Source organism: Orycteropus afer, unplaced genomic scaffold (assembly GCF_000298275.1).
Source record: "Orycteropus afer afer isolate SDZICR_OR568_19922 unplaced genomic scaffold, OryAfe1.0 scaffold00099, whole genome shotgun sequence".
In the NCBI taxonomy this organism is placed as follows: Eukaryota; Metazoa; Chordata; class Mammalia; order Tubulidentata; family Orycteropodidae; genus Orycteropus; species Orycteropus afer.
Genome location: NW_006921686.1, coordinates 8,700,997 through 8,716,464, shown reverse-complemented (window position 1 = coordinate 8,716,464; position 15,468 = coordinate 8,700,997). Strand labels below are relative to the sequence as shown.

The window sequence follows — 15,468 nt, the reverse complement described above, 5'->3', positions numbered from 1 at the left end:
CCCTCCCCTCCCCTCCCTTTCCCTCCCCTCGCTTCCCCTCCGCTCCCCTCCTGTCTCCCAGACCCCACTTTGTCCATGCGGAGCAGGTAGGTATCGATGATGTCCCGGGGCGCGCCGGGGTCCAGGGTTTCGCGGTGCTCCTCCACGCTGCGGCTGATGAAGGCATTGATTTCCTGCAGGTTTTTGTGGATTTGCCGGTGAGGGCCGGGAAAGTGCTTCAGGAAGTCCGGGAAGAGCTCGAATACCTGGGAAGAAGCAGGGGCTGCGCGGTGAGATCCGCCTGGGGCCGAGCTAGTGGGGTCACTGCGAGGGCGGTCCTCCAGCCTTCTAATACCTCCCCAGAAGCAGCCCACCCCTGTTCCTGCCTGGCAGGCCCGTCGCCACCCTCCCTCACCCGCTCCCTGACCTGGCTGGAGAAGGAACTGATCAGCGCGAAGGACTGGTAGAACATAGCCAGGAGCCGCAGGAACTCGGGGTCTTTGAAGTGGAAGCGTTTTCCAAAGACAATGGAGCAGATGATGTTGGCGGTGATGGCGTGGAAAAAGAAGGTGGGGTCCAGGAGGGCTCCTAGGTGGAGGAGAGGGCAGGGCAGGGGGCAGGAATTCAAGGGCATGGGTGGAGGGAGCCATTTGCCTGCTACCCAGACTCTGGGTAACTGCTCAGGAATTCTAAGAATCAAAACCTCTAACACTCACTTAGGAGCTCGGGTAGCATAGTGGCTAAAGCACTTGACTGCTCACCCGAAGGCTGGCGGTTCAAACCCACCAGCCACTCCTCGGAAGGAAGGTTGGGCAATCCTACTTCCGTAGTGATACTGCCTCGGAAACCCAAGGAGGGGTCGCTATGAGTCGGGGCCGACTCGACAGCACATAACAACAACAACAACAACACTCACTAGCTCTTATCATGCACCAGGCCCAGTTGTAAAGCACTTCACTTCATTCTCACCACTCTGTGGCAAGGACTCAGTTCTATTCATATCTCCATTTTGTAAATGGGCAAACAGAGAGGTTAAGTAACTTGACCAAGTTTGCACAGCTACTGATTGCTGGGGCCAGCATTCAGACCTAGACAACCTGGTGACAATGCTTGCTGTTGGCCCTTATCCAGCATCTGCTTGGGAACCTCAGCTCTGTGAACCTCTACCCAATTCTGTGAACCAGTAAAGTCCCAGGGGCAGAGGGTGACACGAAGTAGGTACTCAATCGATTGTTTGGGCAAATTAAAAAGGCCTGGTCTTTCTATCCTCAGCTGTCACTCCACTTCCGTCTCCTCTCTCCACCTCTAGGGCACTCTGATCTTCATTTGTCTGTTGATGCTCGTATTGACCACGTTCTGCCCCATTCCTCATTGAAGAGAGGATGGTGGTGGGCTGGGAGCCCAAGAACGTCCAGTTAGTGCAGTCTCTGTGTGTGTGTGTGTCTGTCTGTCTGTCTGTCTGTCTGCATCATCATGTCTGTCTTCTCTCGTTCTTTTCTGTAGAACGCTTCCTGAGCCTTGTCTAATTTTTTTTTTACTGTGGTAACCAAATATTTGCCATTTCAGCATTCTTCACATCTGCATTTCAGTGTCTTTAGCTTATGTTCATCATGTTTTCAACCATCACCCATATCTGTTCCCAGATTTCGCCATCACCCTCACCAAAAGCTCAGTGCCCTTTACCCATTGATTTCTCCTTTCCCCTTCCCTCTGCCCATCCCTGGTCACCTTTGGTCTCTAGACACTTCTCTGTTCTAGATATTTCGTATAAGTGGGATCTCACAATGTTGTCCTCTCACTTCATGCCCATGAGGTTTGGTGGTCCAAACAATCAAGCATTCAACTGCTGACTAAAAGGTTGACAGTTGACCCAGCCAACCAGAAGGCTGGTGGTTCAAACCCACCAGCCACTCCCTCGGAAGGAAGATTGGGCATCTTCTTCCATAGATATCCCACCTTGGAAACCTAAGGAGGGGTCACTGTGAGTCAGAAATGACTCAATGGAGGTGAGTTTGTTTTTTTTTTTTTTCAGCAGCTCCATGGGAGAAAGACCTGGAAATGTGCTTCCATGAGACTACAGCCAAGAACATCCTATTGGGGGGGGGGGGGCAGTTCTACTCTGTCATATGAGTTTGCTATGAGTTGAAATCAGCTGGGTGATACCTAACAACATATATTGTATTATGCTAATATTGTATTATTATGTTATTCCATGTCCTGTTTCCCTTGACTACAAGTAAATAGTGTATGCCTTTGAGTTATTGACACCCTATGGACCCCCCCATCTCTCTCTGGTTCTGTGTGTCTCTCCTACCTATTTCTGTCAGTCTCCATTCCCCTCTCTCTCTCTCTCTCTGATAGTCTCTTGGTCTCCATCTTCTATCTCTACCTCTTTTTGTGCCCACAGATACGTCTCTTTCTCGTGCTGTGCACCCCACATCTCTCTCAGTTTCGCTGCCTTTCTTTCCTACCCATCTCTCCCTCCAGAGCTCACCCTTGGATTTCCGCAGCTCCTCCACCAAGCACTGAGCCTCCTCCTGGATCCGTTCCTCCACGCTCCGCTTACCCATCCCAAAGTCTCTCATGGTAGCCAGAGAGAATCTCCGGAGGGCTTTCCAGCGTTCCCCATTGGCAAAGACCACACCTGGGGGTGTGGAGGAGGCATGGGTTTCAGAGAAAGTTAAAAGAAGACACTGAGCCCCACTCTGCCCTGTGTCTTCCCGTCCCAGATGCCTTCTCCCCAGTTCCCGTCCTCCACCCCACCCCTCAGTGCCTTTGAGCTTCTCACCGTATCCCTGGAAGATTTGCTCAACACTGGCGATTGTCCCCCGGCCGGAGAAGGCCTCAGCTTGGTCTACCAGGGCCTCCCGCAAGGTCTCTGTCCCACACAGCATGACCACAGGCCTCGGCCCCAGGTATACAGTAAAGACATCCCCGTATTTCTTTTGGAACTGTCAAACATACCCACACCCAGGGTTGCCAATTAGTCAGTATGTACCTCTAAGCCATAACCAAAAAAAAAAAAAGTTGCCATGGAGTCACTTCTGACTCATGGTGACCCCATGTGTATCAGAGTGGAACTGTGTTCCATCAGGTTTTCAGTGGCTAAGTTTTCAATAGATTGCCAGGCTTTTCTTTCAAGGTGCCTCTGGGTTGAACCCCCAGTCTTTCAGTTAGCAGCCAACAGTGTTAACTGTTTACATCACTAAGCCCTTACAACATTTACATATAGGTTGGTAATTAGTCATTGCCTCTAGATACTCCTCTCTGGGTTACTCTTCCCCGCCTCTCAGGACCCACAAGACTTCCCCAGGACCCAGAAACTAAAGAGTCAACCCTTGGCCCAGCTAAAGTCTGCTGTGATTGGTTAATGCCTGAAGCTATACACATGGTTAAATATTTCTGATATCACGCTGCCCATATCCTTGAGCCTAACCACATCTCCCTGGCATCACAGCTAAAAAATCATCTTTCTTAGGATTCATCTGCTATCTGCCAGCTGACAGTTCCCACAGAGAACAACCCCAAACCACCCACTTTGTAGACAAGTAGGGAAAATGACATTTGGAGTGAAGGAGTGGAACAAGGGAGCCGTGCACCTTTGGGATGAGCCTCACTGGTGGAATGAGATGCCTCCAGGTACTTATTGATAGAGCTAAAGAGCTTTGTAGCTGTTGCTGGAATAGGGGCAGAGGACAGGCTGAGAGGCCAAGAGTCACAGAGGGACTTCCCTGTGGGCATAACTGAGAAGAAGTGTTCTGATAGAAAAGCTGTATCCTGAGTCATTTCTGATTCTGAATTGTAACCTGTTACTTCCCTAATAAGCCCCATAACTGTAAATAAAACAATTAAAAAAAAATGGAAAGTGATAGCACTTTGACAACAATCACGCCATGTGGAAAATCATTTCTAGATGCATGCGCAATGGGAACGTGTACATGTGGTCACCAAAAATGTACAAGGATAGTCATAGGAGCCTTATTATTAAAATGCTCATCAGCATAGATGTTGAATCAATGCAGAGTGACACCAGGGAATATTATACAGCAAAGAAAAAGAAAAAAAAACCTACTGCTATACACAACAACATCATGGATAAATCTCACAGACATCATGTTGAGTGAAAGCAGCTAGACACAAAAGAGTCCATGCTTGCTACTTCTATTTATATGAAGTTCCAAAACAGGCAAAACTGATCAATGGTGTCAGAATAGTGGGGCTGGGGGATGGGGATTGTGACTGCAAGGGGTTGTGAATGGGCCTATCATGTTCTCTTACTTGCTTTACATGTCAATCATATGGGTGTGTTCAGTTTATGAACATTCATTGAAGTGTGCACTTAAGAAGGAGCTCTGGTGGTGAGTGGGTAAGGTATTTGTTTACTAACCAGAAGGTCCATGGTTCAAACCCACCAACTGCTCCACGGCAGGAAGATAAGGCAATCTAATCTACTCTTGTAAAGATTTTCAGCCTTGGAAACCCAATGAGGGTGGCTATGAGTCAGAATCAACTCGTTCCCAGTGGGATTGGGCTTTTGCTTTTATTTTGGATTTCTGCACTTAAGAGTTGTGCAATTTTTAGGATGATGAAAGTAGCACGGGCTGTCAAAAGAGCTAATCAATCTGTTCCGGAAGAAGTGCAGTCGGAATGCTCCTTGGAAGAGAGAATGGCCAGACTTCGTCTGACCTACTTCGGTCAGGTCATATGGTCAGAAGGGACCATTCCCTGAAGAAGGATATCATGCTTGGTAAAGTGGAGGGTCGGCAGAAAAGGGGAGAGCCATCAACAAGATAGATTGATGGGGTAGCTGCAATGATAGGCTGAGGTATAGCAAGGATTGTGAGACTGGCATAGGACTGAGCAGTGTTTTGTTCTGTTGTACATAGGGTTGCTATGAGTCAGAGCCGATTCTATGGCACCTAACAACATATGAGGAGGAGCCACAGCTTTAATCAAATTCTTGAGAGATTTATTAATCCCAAAATTGTTCAACAGCTTTAGTCTATGGGGACACTGGAGAGAAACCAGTCTCCCTACTGGATGCCAGCTCCACCTCCTACCAACTGTGTAACTGTGGACAAGTGTTTCCCCACTCTGAGCCTCGCTGGCTTTACTTCTAACAAGGGGAGAGCTCCTCGCCTAGCCCACAAGGTTTTTATCAATGAGGCCTGATAAACTCCTACCAAAATACAGATGAATCCTAGCCACATAACTCTGGATGAAAAACTAAGCCCAGGACATCACATAACAACAGGATAGTCTTGCATTGAAATCAGCTACATCTAAATAATGCATTTGAGATATCCACCTATGTGGTAAAAATTTCTCTCTAAAAAGTAAAGGAAGGAAAAAAATAATAAAGATTAATAAAAATAATAATAATAAAAAAAAAACAAAAAAAAAAACCTCATTACTGTTGAGTCGATTCCAACTCATAGCAAACCTTCCTTGGGTTTCCGAAGCAGTATCTCTATGGAAGTAGATTGCCCAGTCTTCCTTCTAAGAAGTGGCTAGAACCACCAGCCTTCTTGTTAGCAGTCAAATGCCTTAGGGCACTACGCTACCAGATAAGTGACACAAAGAAGAAAAAAACAATAGAACCAAACATCAATAAAATTGACAGACCTTTAGGTAGACTGACAAAGTAAAATGCAAATAACTAAAATCAGAAATGAATGTGGGGACATTACATCCCGATCATACAGAAATAAAAACGTTTATAAAAGCATACTGTGAGCAATTGTACACCAACAAATTTAATAATCTAGATGAGATGGACAAACTCCTGGAAACACACAAATTACCTAAATTGACTCCAGAATAAGTAGAAACTCTCAGTAGGCCTATAACAAGTGAAGAGATTGAGGCAGTAATCAAAAACCTCCCAACAAAGAGGCCAGGGCCAGATAGATGTCTTCACTGGGGACTTCTATCAAACATTTAAAGAATAGAAATATTAAAAATTAGAAAAAAAATAAATAAAGGGATGATGAGCCCCAGATTCAGGAATGTGGTTGCCAAAGTGGAAGGGGACAGAGGAGCACAGGTGGCTAAAGTTACTGCAGTACTGTAGTTCTCTCCTGGAGGAGTGGGTCCATGGATGTTAATTACATTATTAATAAATAAATGCATAATTAAAAATGAAGTCATGCTTAGAAAGCAGTGATTGAGAGGTACCATCACAGGGCATTATGTTCCTTACGGATAAGCACTCTATAAAGCCCCTCTCAGCAGCCCTTCTCTTCCCTCTCTACTTGCCCTCCCTTTCCCCATTGCCCTGGCATTGACTTTAGCCAGTCTTCAATGCCACCTCATCTTTTCATCGCTTTGCAAGGTGCAGGCAGGCGCCCAGGGACTCTACAGAGGGAAGCAGGGAAGAGTGGAATTCTACACCTGTGGCTAACACCCAACTGTACTCAAGCATTTGGCCACTCCAAGGACAGTGCCTGTGCACTTTGATTAGAGTCGGAGGACCTTCTGACAATCTGACCACAATCCGCCATGCTTCAACTCTACGCACCTCGCATACCAACCTTTACACACTGCATCCCTGCTCCCGGAAGGATACCCCTCTCTTTCTTAGGGACCCTTGAGCCCACCCTCTGACCCCCGTCCGTTTGAGTCTTACCTTCAGGAAAGACTTGAGCAGACCTTTTCTGTCCATCTGCAGAAGGTTCCCCAAGAAAGGCAGAGGCCGGGGACCTGGTGGGAGACAGCCATGGCCTTTGGGGTGGCCCCTGGCCAACAGAAGTAAGAGGCCTGTGAAGAGGGCAAGGAGGAGGAGAACGCCAAGTTCCATGGCCCAAGTCTGTCTGCCACTGCACTACAGCCTTGAGCCTGGGCCTTTTGTATGAAGCAGCCTCCCCACCCAGTTATGTAATTCCATCTGTTCCTACCTCCCTTTGCATCATTGTCCTGGGGTGTGGACTTAGCAGAGGTGCTAGGGGATCCATACTTCCTGCTCGGGCAGCCAAGTGACCTTCTCACTGCCCCCTCCTCTGCCCGTCCCTAGATGTTGCCAGAAGCCCTGTGGCAAAGGTACCAAGGTCCATGTGAAAGTGTGCATGTGTTTTGTTTTTTGGAGTGTAGGTGAACATGCCCTTGTCTGCTTGGTTTTACTGTGTTTGTGCATTTATGCCTGCATGTACTTGTCCATGCTTCTGTGCCTCTCTGTGTGTGCTGGTGCTTGTATGATCTTTATATGTGAAGAGGTGTCAGTATTTTTGCAAATGTAGAGTTGTGTGTTTCCAGGTAGGAGCCTGGGTGTGCCTTTGTGTATGTTCTTGCATGTCTGTGGACTCATGTATATTTATATCATTTTAATTGGGAAGATGTGCTTGCATCTGAGTGGTGGTGGTGGTGTGACTTCCTGAGGGCAAATCCAGGTACGCTTGTGTGGGTTTATGTTGTGTGTGCCTGCAGATCTTCAAGCTCTATCTCTGCAATCTCTCCTCTGACAGCCACAGTCAGAGTGGTGGGAGAAACCAAGGGGGGGGGGTGTTGTTATTGTTGTTAGGTGTCATCGAGTCGTGTCTGACTCATAGCGACCCTGTGCCCAGCAGAATGAAACACCGCCCAGTCTCGTGCCAGCTCCATGATCCTTGCTACACTTGAGCCCGTTGTCACAGCCACTGTGTCAGTCCATCTCATTGAGGGTCTTCCCCTCTTTCATTGACCCTCTACCTTACTAAGTATGACAACCTGCTCCAGGGAATGGTCCCTTCTGACAACATGACCAAAGGAGGTAAGACAAAGTCTGGCCATTCTCCCTTTCAAAGAACATTTCAGCTGCACTTCGTCCAGGACAGATTTGTTAGTTCTTTTGTCAGTCCACAGTACTTTCAGCGTTCTTCACCAGCACCACATCGCAAAAACATCAATTCTTCTTTGGTCTTCCTTATTCATTGTCCAGCTCTCACATACATACGAGGCAATTGAAAATATTATGGCTTGTGTCAGGCTCACCTTAGTCCTCAAGGAGACCTCTTTGCTCCTCAGCACTGGAAAGAGGTCCCTTGCAGCCAACTTGCTCAGTGCTATATGTCGTCTAATGTCCTGACTGCTGCTTCCATTGGCATCGATTGTAGAACCAAGCAATGTGAAGTCTTTGACAACTTCAATCTTTTCTCCATTTATCGTGATGCTGCTTATAGGTCCAGTTGTGAGGATTTTTGTTTTCTTTATTTTGGGACATAATCCATACTGCAGACTGTATTCTTCAGTCTTCATCAGTAAGTGCCTCAAGTCATCCTCACTTTCAGCAAGCAAAGTTGTGTTGTCAGCATATCGCAGGTTGTTGCTGATTCTTCCCCCAATCTTGATGCCACATTCTTCTTCATATAGTCCACCTTCTTGGATTATTTGCTCGGCATACAGATTGAATAAGTATGGGGAAAGGATACAACCCTGACACACTCCCTTCTTGACTTTAAACCATGCAGTGTCCCCTTGTTCTGTTTGAACAACAGCCTTCTGGTCAATGTACAGGTTCCTGAGAACAGTCAAGTGTTGTGGAATTCCCATTCTTCTCAATGTCATCCACAATTTGTTATGATCTACACAATCCAATGCCTTTGCATAGTCAATAAAACACAAGTAAACATCTTTTTGGTATTCTTTGCTTTGAGCCAGGATCCATCTGACAGTAGCTATAATATCCCTCATTGCATGTCCTCGTCTGAATCCGGCTTGCACCTCTGGAAGTTCTCTGTCAATATATTGCTGCAACCGTTTTTGAATTATCTTCAATAAGATCTCACTTGCATTCAGTATTAATGATAATGTTCAATAATTTCCACATTCTGTGGGATCACCTTTTTTTGGAATGGGTATAAATATGGGTCTCTTCCAGTCAGTTGGCCAGGTAACTGTTTTCCAAATCTCTTGGCATAACTGAGTGAGTGCCTCCAATGGGGCATCTGCTTGTTGAAACATCTCAATGAGTATTCTGTCAATTCCTGGAGCCTTGTTCTTCGCTAATTCCTTCAGTGCAGCTTCGACTTCTTCCTTTAATACCATTGGTTCTTGATCACATGCCACCTCCTGAAATGGATGAAGATCAACCAGTTCTTTTTGGTACAGTGACTCTGTGTATTCCTTCCATCTTCTTTTGATGCTTCCTGCATCATTCAATATTTTGCCCATAGAATCTTTCAATATAGCAACTCAAGGATTAAATTTTTCCCTCAGTTCTTTCAGCTTGAGAAATGCCAAGCATGTTCTTCCCTTTTGGTTTTCTAACTCCAAGTTTTCCACATTTCATTATAGTATTTGGCTTTGTCTGCTCGAGCTGCTCTTTGAAATCTTCTGTTCAGCTCTTTTATCTTGTCATTTCTTCCATTGGCTTTAGCTTCTCTCCACTCTAGGGCAAGATTCAGAGTCTCTTCTGTCAACCATTTTGGTCTTCTCTTCTTTTCTTGTCTTTTTAGTGACCTCTTGCTTTCTTCATGGATGATGTTCTTGATGTCATCCCACAATTCCTCTGGTTTCCGGTCATTGGTGTTCAGTGCATCAAATCTGTTCTTTACATGGTCTCTAAATTCAGGAGGGATATACTCAAGATCATATTTTGGTTCTCATGGACTTGTTTTAACTGTTTTCAACTTCAAGTTTGAACTTGCGTATGAGCAGTTGATAGTCTGTTCCACAATCAGCCCCTGGCCTGATTTTGGCTGAAGATACTGAGCTTCTCCATCGCCTCTTGCCACAGATATAATCAATCTGATTCCTGTATATTCCGTCTGGTGAAGTCCACGTGTATAGCCACCGTTTATGTTGTTGAAAAAAGGTATTTGCAATGAATAAGTTGTTGGTCTTACAAAATTCTATCATGCGATTTCCAGCATCATTTCTGTCAACAAGGCCAAATTTTCCAACTACCGGTGATTTTTCTTTGTTTCCAACTTTTACATTCCAGTCACCAGTGATAATTAGCACATCTTGATTGCATGTTCGGTCAGTTTCAGACTACAGAAGCTGATAAAAGTCCTCAATTTCCTCATCTTTGGCTTTGGTACTTGGTGCATAAATTTGAACAATAGTCGTATTAATTCTGTGAGGGACACAGAATTAATGAGACGAAGAGATGGAGGGTCAGATGGAGAGAGACAGAGACAGGACCTGGCAGGTTAAGTGACCAGGTGTCTCAATGTCTCTGATGGTCCAGGCCAGCACTAAACAGTTCCCTCCCTGCTTCTAACTCTGTCTTCACAGTGCAAGACCATTTCCCTGACCCTCCCTCACAATCTGTGTGTGAGTGTCGCTCGCTGTCTCTCACTGTCTCAGTGTCTGAGCTGCAGGAGTGCAGGGACTGGGTCTACTTCACTTGATTGTCCACTGGGTTTGGATCTGTCTCCAACATCACCGTGACCCTGTACCCAGCCAGCCCCTGGCAGGGGTCTGTTCAAGTCCATACTTCTTGAATATGTGATTGAGTGTGTCTTTGTCTTCCCATCCAGGCCGGGGCCTGGCTTTTGACCTCCATCTGTCTCTGTCTTTTAAAAAAGAGGAGGGAGGAAGAGGGCAGCATTTTTCTTTGCAATTCTTGCTGGACCTGGGACGCTGACCCTGGCAGCTGAGTCACCCCATCTGTACTCCTTTGACCCAGGAAGAAGGGTCCAATGATCATAATCTCTCTAAGAGGTGCAGCCTGAACTTTTCTGACCTTGGAGAGGTGCCACCATAGACTTTCCTGACCCTAGGACCTGGCTCTGCTGTGCTGTGTAATGTAGGTTGAGCTTGGGACCTCATTCCTGGGAATCTAGAGATTCTGGGGCTAATAGGAAAGATGTGAAGTGCTTTACATAGAGTAATTTAATCCTCACACTTTGAAGTAGGAGTTGCTGTCATTCCCACTTTAGAGATGGGGAGAGTGAAGCACAGAGATGTTGAGAGTTTTACCCAAGGTCATATAGAAGATTAGAGTTGTGTTATCCAGTATGGTGGCTGCTTGCCAGATGTAACTAGTAAGCACTTGAAATGTGGCTGGTGCAACTAAGTACAGTTTTAATTTCAATAAATTTTAATGGAAAAGTTGATACACATTTTGGTTATTAGAAATCCTTTGAGTATGTTTGGAAATCATTTGGGGAAAAAAAGGGGGACCAGGTTTGCTGGTCTGATAGAGCCTGGTGGAACCACTGAAACTATGGCCCCTCGCTGCCCTTCAGGTCTGGAATTGAACCCATACCTGTGGCTTCCAACCAAGCAAAAGACAGGCATCTGAGTTGAACATTTACCTGAGGTAGATACACTCCTTGGAGAGAACAATCATGGGAAAAAGAAGGACTGTTTATGTACAGGGAGACAGCTCAGGGGGCAGGAGTGTATGGAGGGATGGACACAGGGAAGAGGTGTAACTACTATGGGGAGGAAGTGGGAGAGGAGCTGTTGCATTGTGGTTAATTGTGGTCAATGTCATGAGACAAAGTGTATGAGAACTGCTGTATGGAAAGTGAATTTGCTCTGTAAATTTTCACCCAAATCACAATTAAAAAAGAAAAGAAAACCCAAAAACAAAACAAAAAGAAATGAACTCTGGAGGTAGACTGCCTGGATTCAAAGCCTGGCTCCTGCTATGTATGATCTTGAGCAAGTTACAGTCTGACCAAATTTCTTCAACTATAAGATAGAATTAAAAAAAAAAAAAAAAAAGAACCTAACTCACAAGGTTGTTATAAAGATTAAGTGAGTGTATTTATAAAGCTATTAGTGCCTGGCACGTGATGAGCATCGTGTGTGTTAGCAATAAAAAAAGAAAGAAAGAAATCCTTTGAGTATGGTTGGGTTGGGTACATGAATCTACTTTTTCAGTGGTAAGTTTTATGAAATCTAAATACAGAGCAAATATAATCCAAGAAATATATAATCCAAGAAAATGTACTATCCCGACTAAAATATACTATAAGTGTACAGGTGCTCTGGTGGTTTAGTGGGTAAGACACTTGGCTGCTAACCAGAAGGTCAGCAAGCGATTCACCAGCTGCTCCATGGGAGGAAGATGAGGCAATCACCTTCTGTAATGATTTACAGCCTTGGAAACCCAACGGGAGTCACTGTCAATCAAAATCGATTCGATGGCATTGAATTTGATTTTGTTTGTTTGTGTAAAAGCCTGTTGAACTGCTTCTGTTGAGATTACAGCCAAGAAAACTCTATGGAGCTGTTCTACTGTGTAACACGTGGGGTTGCCATGAATCAGAGTTGACCTGGCAATAACTAAAAACAACGTAAGTGTAAAATGAAGCCCCTGGTTGGTACAAATGGTTAATTCACTCAGCTGCTAACCAAAAGGTTGGAAGTTCGAGTCCATCCACAGGTCACTCGAAAGGCTTGATGATCAACTGCTGAAAAATCAATCTCGGAAAACGTTTCCCTCTGACACACATGGGCTCGCCATGAGTCAGAATTGACTCAATGGCAACTGGGTTTCAATTGGTAGAAGAGTGATGCATACACAGGGTTTTGAAGACTTGGTACGAAAAAAAGAAATGATGGGAGACCCAGAGACGAGGAGAAACCAAGTGACAGATAAGGGAATAAAGTGTAGAGAAGAAGGCCAAGAAAGAGAAGGGACGAGAGTCACAGAGAGGGAGTCAACAGGAGAGAAGAGAGTGAGGCAGAGACACAAAGGGCAAAGGGGCCTGCCGCCCTGGCCCTGCAGCTGAGGGACCAGTACAGGCCTAACCCCACAGCCCTGTTGTGCTGCTAAGAGGCAGTGTAGGAGGCATGGATGGGGCTGACCTCTATGAAACTGACGGTTTTTATGTGTTAAAGTTTGTATATGCTTTTTTTTTTTTAATTTATCTTTTAATTATGGAAAAATATACAAAACAAAACATTTGCCATTTTAACCCTGAATAAGAGTACAATCTAGTGACGTCCATCACATTCACAGTGGGCAACCATACCACTGTCCGTTTTCAAGTACTTTTCATTCCCCTCAACAGAAACTCAAGGAGCTCTGGGTGGTGTAGTGGTTAAGGCATTTGGCTGTTAACCAAAGGGCTGGTGGTTTGAATCCATCGGCCACACCCGGAAGAAAGACCGGGCAGTCTGCTTTCGTAAAGATTTACAGCCTTGGCATGTGAGTTAAACATTTACCTCAAGTAGACACACGCCCTGGAGAAAACAATCATGGGAGAAGGAAGGGCTGCTTATGCACAGGGAGACAGCTCAGGGGGCAGGAAAGTATGGAGGGATGGACACTGGGAAGTGGTAACTATGGGGAGGAAGTGGGAGGGGAGCTGTTGCATTGTGGTAAACTGTGGTCAATGACATGAGACAAAGTATATGTGAACTGCTGTATGGAAAGTGAATTTGCTCTGTAAATCCTTACCCAAATCACGATTAAAAAATAAATAAAAAAATAAAAAGATTTACAGCCTTGGAAAAGCAATCCGTGGCACTGAGTTTGGGCTTTTGTGTTGCTGTTGTTTAACAGAAACTCAGTGCCTCTTAAGTAACCCCTCCTACATTGAGAGGCGTCTCCACTCTTCCCATCCTTGAAACAGAGGAAAGAAATCTTAGAGCAGAGAACAAAGAAATCTAAGCAGATAACATCCAGTTTTTTTAAATAATATTTTGTTTTGTTTTCAGTGGAAGTTTGCACAGCAAACTAGGTTCCCATTTAACAATTACTACACAAATTGTTCAGTGACATGGATGGCATTTTTCACAATGTGTCAACAGTTTCATTAATTCCATTTGGATGTTTCATTTCCAATAATCTGGATTCTCTGCTCTCTTATCTCTTCATCTTTGCCTTAGAGTAATTGTTGACTCATAGAGATTGTTGAATTGTTGAATCATAGAGATGATCTTTTTTACTGGTGCTCAGTACTCATAGGTATTATTCTTTACTTTATGAACCAGTTCTTTATTTTATTTAGCTAAAAGGTGAGCTAAGAGGGTCGTTTTGGTTCAAGGTTTATAATATCTGATTTTTACTTAATATTTTATTTAGTAGAAAATCAAAGGATCTTGCAAAACATGTTTTCTCATATGTACACCTTTGTTCATTACAGCACTGTTCACAACAGCCAAGAGATGAAAACCACCTAAGTGCCCATTGATAGATGAATGGATAAGTAAAATGTGGTACACACATACAATGGAATACTACTCAGCAATAAAGAAAAATGAGTTCCAAAAACATCTTGGAACATGGATGAACCAGGAGGACATTATATTGAGCAAAATCAATCAATCACCAGAAAACAAATATTATATATTCTCACTATTATGAAATGACAAGAGCAAGTAAATATTCAGAAACTCCTGTTCGTTGTTGTTGTTGTTGTTGTTATGTGCCATCAAGTCGGACCCGACTCATAGCGACCGCTTCTTGGGTTTCCAAGGCAGTATCACTATGAAAGTAGATTGCCTCATCTTCCTTCCAAGGAGTGGCTGGTGAGTTTGAACCGCCAGCCTTCTGATTAGCAGTCAAGTTCCTTAGGCACTACACCAGTGGTTATGAATGTCTTCGTCATATAGTGCTGCTACAACAGAGAAACCACAAGTGGATGGCGTTAACAAACAGAAATTTATTCTCTTACAGATTAGGAGGTTAGACGTCCATTCAGAGGGCTGGCTCTAGGCGAGGACTTTCTCTGTCTGTGCCTCTTGTTCCTAGGGGGATCCCAGTGCAGGGACTTTGGGTCCAAGGATGTGCTCTGCTCTTGGCTCCTCTTTTTTGGTGGTAGCAGGTCCCCCTTCTCTGTGCCCTTCTCTGTCCTTTTATCTTTTGTGAGATAAAAGGTGTTGCAGGGCACACCAGAGGGAAGCTCCCCATGCATCAGATTAGAGCTGTGATGGGAGAGGGTGTTGCATGCTGCCCTTAATCCTTTTATATCCAATCAGCTTATCACATCAGATCCCATCATGGGTACTATTACATATCTGCCACATTACATCATTACAGATATTCTAAACCACTGAGAATCATGGCCCAGCCAAATTGACATAAATTTTTTGGGGACACAATTAAATCATGCATGAAGGATGGACAGGGAGAGGAGAACTCATACTCTAAATAGTTGAGATTTGTTATTTGTGGTGATGGGAAATATAACATGCAATGAGAGTGAAGTGTGCACAGCTTGATGAAGGTAAATGATGTCACTAAAAGGTACACAAGAAATAAGGACTTGTTGGTAATTGCTATGATGTATATAATTTTGAAACAACACCAAAACAACCAAAAAATATATATTCAGGTATGTAATATGTATGTATATATGTAGGCATATATATGTGCATGGTGATGTATATATGTGTTTATATATAGGTATATATATATATGTACATAGGCGCTCTGGTGGTGTAGTGCCTAAGGCATTTGACTGCTAACCAGAAGGCTGGCAGTTCAAACCCACTAGCCACTCCTTGGAAGGAAGATTGGGCAATCTGCTTCCATAGAGATATCGCCTTGGAAACCCAAGGAGTGGTCACTATGAGTCAGGACAGACTCGACAGCAGTGAGTTTGGTTT

General features: G+C 44.5%; 1 protein-coding gene across 1 annotated transcript in view; it reads right to left on the bottom strand.

Annotated features, from left to right (window-relative positions):
- LOC103198935 (cytochrome P450 2B11) overlaps positions 1–6,778 on the bottom strand; it is a 13,116-nt gene extending 6,338 nt beyond the window's left edge. Inside the window, exons 1-5 of the mRNA XM_007943142.1 lie at positions 6,608–6,778; positions 2,768–2,930; positions 2,474–2,623; positions 407–567; positions 69–245 (exon numbers count right to left, since the gene is read on the bottom strand). Coding sequence (XP_007941333.1) covers positions 69–245; positions 407–567; positions 2,474–2,623; positions 2,768–2,930; positions 6,608–6,778 — 822 coding nt within the window. The remainder of the gene's footprint in view (positions 1–68; positions 246–406; positions 568–2,473; positions 2,624–2,767; positions 2,931–6,607) is intronic.
- Between the last annotated feature and the right edge of the window lie 8,690 nt (positions 6,779–15,468).